The sequence below is a fragment of the Lygodium microphyllum genome, chromosome 15, assembly GCF_053477565.2.
Source record: "Lygodium microphyllum isolate KBCC chromosome 15, Lygodium_microphyllum_v1.1.10, whole genome shotgun sequence".
Taxonomy (NCBI): domain Eukaryota; kingdom Viridiplantae; phylum Streptophyta; class Polypodiopsida; order Schizaeales; family Lygodiaceae; genus Lygodium; species Lygodium microphyllum.
In genome coordinates, this window is record NC_141149.1 from 130582826 (window position 1) to 130585777 (window position 2952).

Consider the following 2952-nt stretch of genomic DNA (forward strand, 5'->3'; position numbering starts at 1 on the left):
GAGAGGGAGGGGGAGAAAGAGAGAGAAAATGAGAGAGGGAGAGGGAGAGGGGGGAGAGACGAAAACATAATAGGGAAATGAGAGAGGGAGAGGGAGGGAGAAGAAATGAGAGAAGGAGAGGAAGAGAGCCAAAGGAAATGAGAGAGGGAGAGGAGAGAGAAAAAAGAGAGAATGAGAGGAGAGAGAAAAAGAGATAAGATGTTAAACATAATAGGCAAATAGAGCAAGAGAGGGTATGGCCCTTGCACAACATCCACAACTATGCATGACATCAACCGCAACTAGCCCCTACAGCGTGAGGCCTCCTTTGTATCCTATTGCAAAACGCAGACCAACTTGCTATACCGTCGCATCTCCTCACCTTCGACGTCCACATCAATATCGTCTGCAACCTCCAGTGAAGAGAGCCCGACATGGATCAGAAGCTGGTGATGATTCAAACAGTCCTAACAGCACCTATCTTACTTATGAGATTGCCATCAAGACGAGTGTCGCATGCACGCAATCGCTTCCTTGCGAAAGTACTTTCATGAGTGGTTTCAAGTTATATCTAGCAGAATAAGCTCCTTACAAAGGTCAATTCAAATTGAAGGCTCTTCCTCAAGGCCTTTCAATTGAGTCTCTCATCGTCGACTACCTCAAGAAAATATCACAATTTATCTTCATTACCTGAGGGACAGGTATGGTGGGCAATTGATGATGAAGGATATTCAATGGTGTCTTACCGTGCCAGCAATATGGGCAGAAGTTGCCAAGAAAAAGATAAGGAAATGTGCTCAGGAAGCTAGTATGGTCAAGGGAGTGTCAAGCAGAACATGCTCAGAGGATGCAATCCTTCATCCATTAAGAGTAGTTCTGGAGCCAGAGGCTGCATCTTTGCCTTGTCTCCAAAATGCTAGATTCCTGTCCATTAGAGGAGGGGAAAGGTTTGTTGTGGTTGATGTGGTCGGAGCCACTATTGATTTGGTTGTGCATGAGAAAGTTCCTGGTACAAATTTTGAAGTGAAGGAAGCTACAAAGAGTACTGGATGCCTTGGAGGTGGTGTCTTTGTTGATGAGAATTTCCTCTCTTTCTTGAGTGCCAAAATCCCTTGTTTGCCTGTCTTTCTGAAGACAAATCCATCCTACCATTTCAATTTGTTACAGGCATGGCAGTCCATTAAGTGTACCTTCGATGGAATGGACACACCATTTGCTAAGATTGATTTGCCACACGCCCTTGCAGACATGTGGTCCAAGGAGGATCTAAAAGCCGGGTATCCTCAACATGAATATGGGGAGTTAACATTATCATGTCAGGACTTGAAACACATAATGAATCCTAAAGTTCAGAAGGTTATAGACTTGATACAGGAACAACTGGTCCATGGAATAAAGGCAATCCTACTGGTGGGAGGCTTCTCAACTTCACCATATCTACTGAAAAGAGTTCGTGAAGCTTTTGAAGGGAAGGTTAAAAGTATATTTAGGGTAAAGGAGCCAGTAAAGTGATACTTAACATTAATAAGGCAACTTGTGAAATGGTCTTGGTCCAAGTTGCTTATATTGTTAGCCCATGTCAGTATCCAAAAAGTGTCACCTGATTGATAGCTGTCTTTTTACAGCTCTATCCTATAGTGTTCTGACTTTGCATTGTAAGCCTTGTGTATTCCAACCTCCCTCCTTGTGTATTCCAACCTCCCATGCCAATGAGAGAGGGAGAGGAGAGAGAAAAATGAATGAGAGAGAGGAGAGAGAAAAAGTAATGAGAGAGAGGAGAGAGAAAAAGGAATGAGAGAGGGCGAGGGAGAGGAATGAGAGAGAGAGGAGAGAGAAAAAAGAGAGAGGGAAGGAGAGGAATGAGAGGGAGAGGAGAGAGAAAAGGAAATGAGAGAGGGAGAGGAGAGGGAAAAATGAATGAGAGAGACTAGTGTTCTATGATACTATATGCTAGGTCATAGAAAAAGAGAGAGATGGAAGGAGATGATAACAATCTAAGAAAAGAAAAGAATGATAACAAAAACAAATTGTTTGTTGTAACGTAGACAAGATGGAAAATGAAGAAGGTCCTGTTGTTCAAGATCACGAGGCGTATCTTAATCAGCATGTCCCATGTCCTTGCTCTCAATGCAAGTTGGCAATTAGATGCAAATGCCGATTGACTATAGAACACGTACGACGATTTGGCGAGTTTCAATCTGAGATCATTGATCAGGCGATTGTGGATTTTTAGCAAACGGTAATTTGAAATTAATATCAATCATGCATTGTACTCGCAAGCTAATTGAATATCATATATAATAAGATTGGATCTTGTTGGCAAATTTTCTATCCAGGGAGGTGATGTCTCATCCCAAGGGGGAGTGCACCCTTTGCGGCCAATTAGAAGAGTACGTGGGCGTGCGATGGATGGAGTGTAGGAGCCAATCCACCACTCGCAAGGCCAATCTATACCATCAATGCTAGAGAAGACTGGCAACCTTCCAGACCTTCCTACAATCTTGGAGCCTGAGATGGAGACAATGATCGATGCATTGATTCCCATGGATGTCAAGACTTCTGATCCACTTAGAGAGGAAGCACCCATACCATTATATGATGGGTGCCGAGTATCTCGGCTGAAGACACTACTTGCACTCTTAAGTATGCAAGCAAAATACGAGTGGAGCGATACGAGTGTGACCGAGTTGTTCAGGTACCTTGTACATACACTTCATTGATTTTTTTTTTTGCACTATTATTACAAACATTTGTGCTCTTTCAAGGTGTTTTATGATTTTTTTCAAGTTATTGAAATATCATATATTACCACCTACAAATACCATGCCTGAGTCTCGTGATGATGCACGACATGTTTTACAGAAGCTTGGCATGGACTACAATAACATCCATGCATGTATCAACGATTGCTGTCTGTTTCGAGGAGAATACGAGAATATGGAGACATGTCCAAAGTGTGGTGCTCACAAGTAT

General features: G+C 42.6%; 1 protein-coding gene across 1 annotated transcript; it reads left to right on the forward strand.

Moving 5' to 3' along the window:
- The first annotated feature begins 413 nt into the window (after positions 1-413).
- LOC148025068 (uncharacterized) lies at positions 414-1491 on the forward strand. Its single transcript, XM_087693646.1, has 2 exons — positions 414-521; positions 706-1491. Exons 1-2 carry the CDS (start codon positions 414-416, stop codon positions 1489-1491), a joined length of 894 nt encoding a protein of 297 aa, XP_087549772.1.
- The last annotated feature ends 1461 nt before the right edge of the window (positions 1492-2952 follow it).

Bases quoted from the DNA above. Each gene is read 5' to 3' on its own strand.
- LOC148025068 (XM_087693646.1), top strand. From the start codon at position 414: ATGGATCAGAAGCTGGTGATGATTCAAACAGTCCTAACAGCACCTATC. The intron at 522-705 runs GTACTTTCATGA...TTGATGATGAAG, and splicing joins GCAATCGCTTCCTTGCGAAA to GATATTCAATGGTGTCTTAC.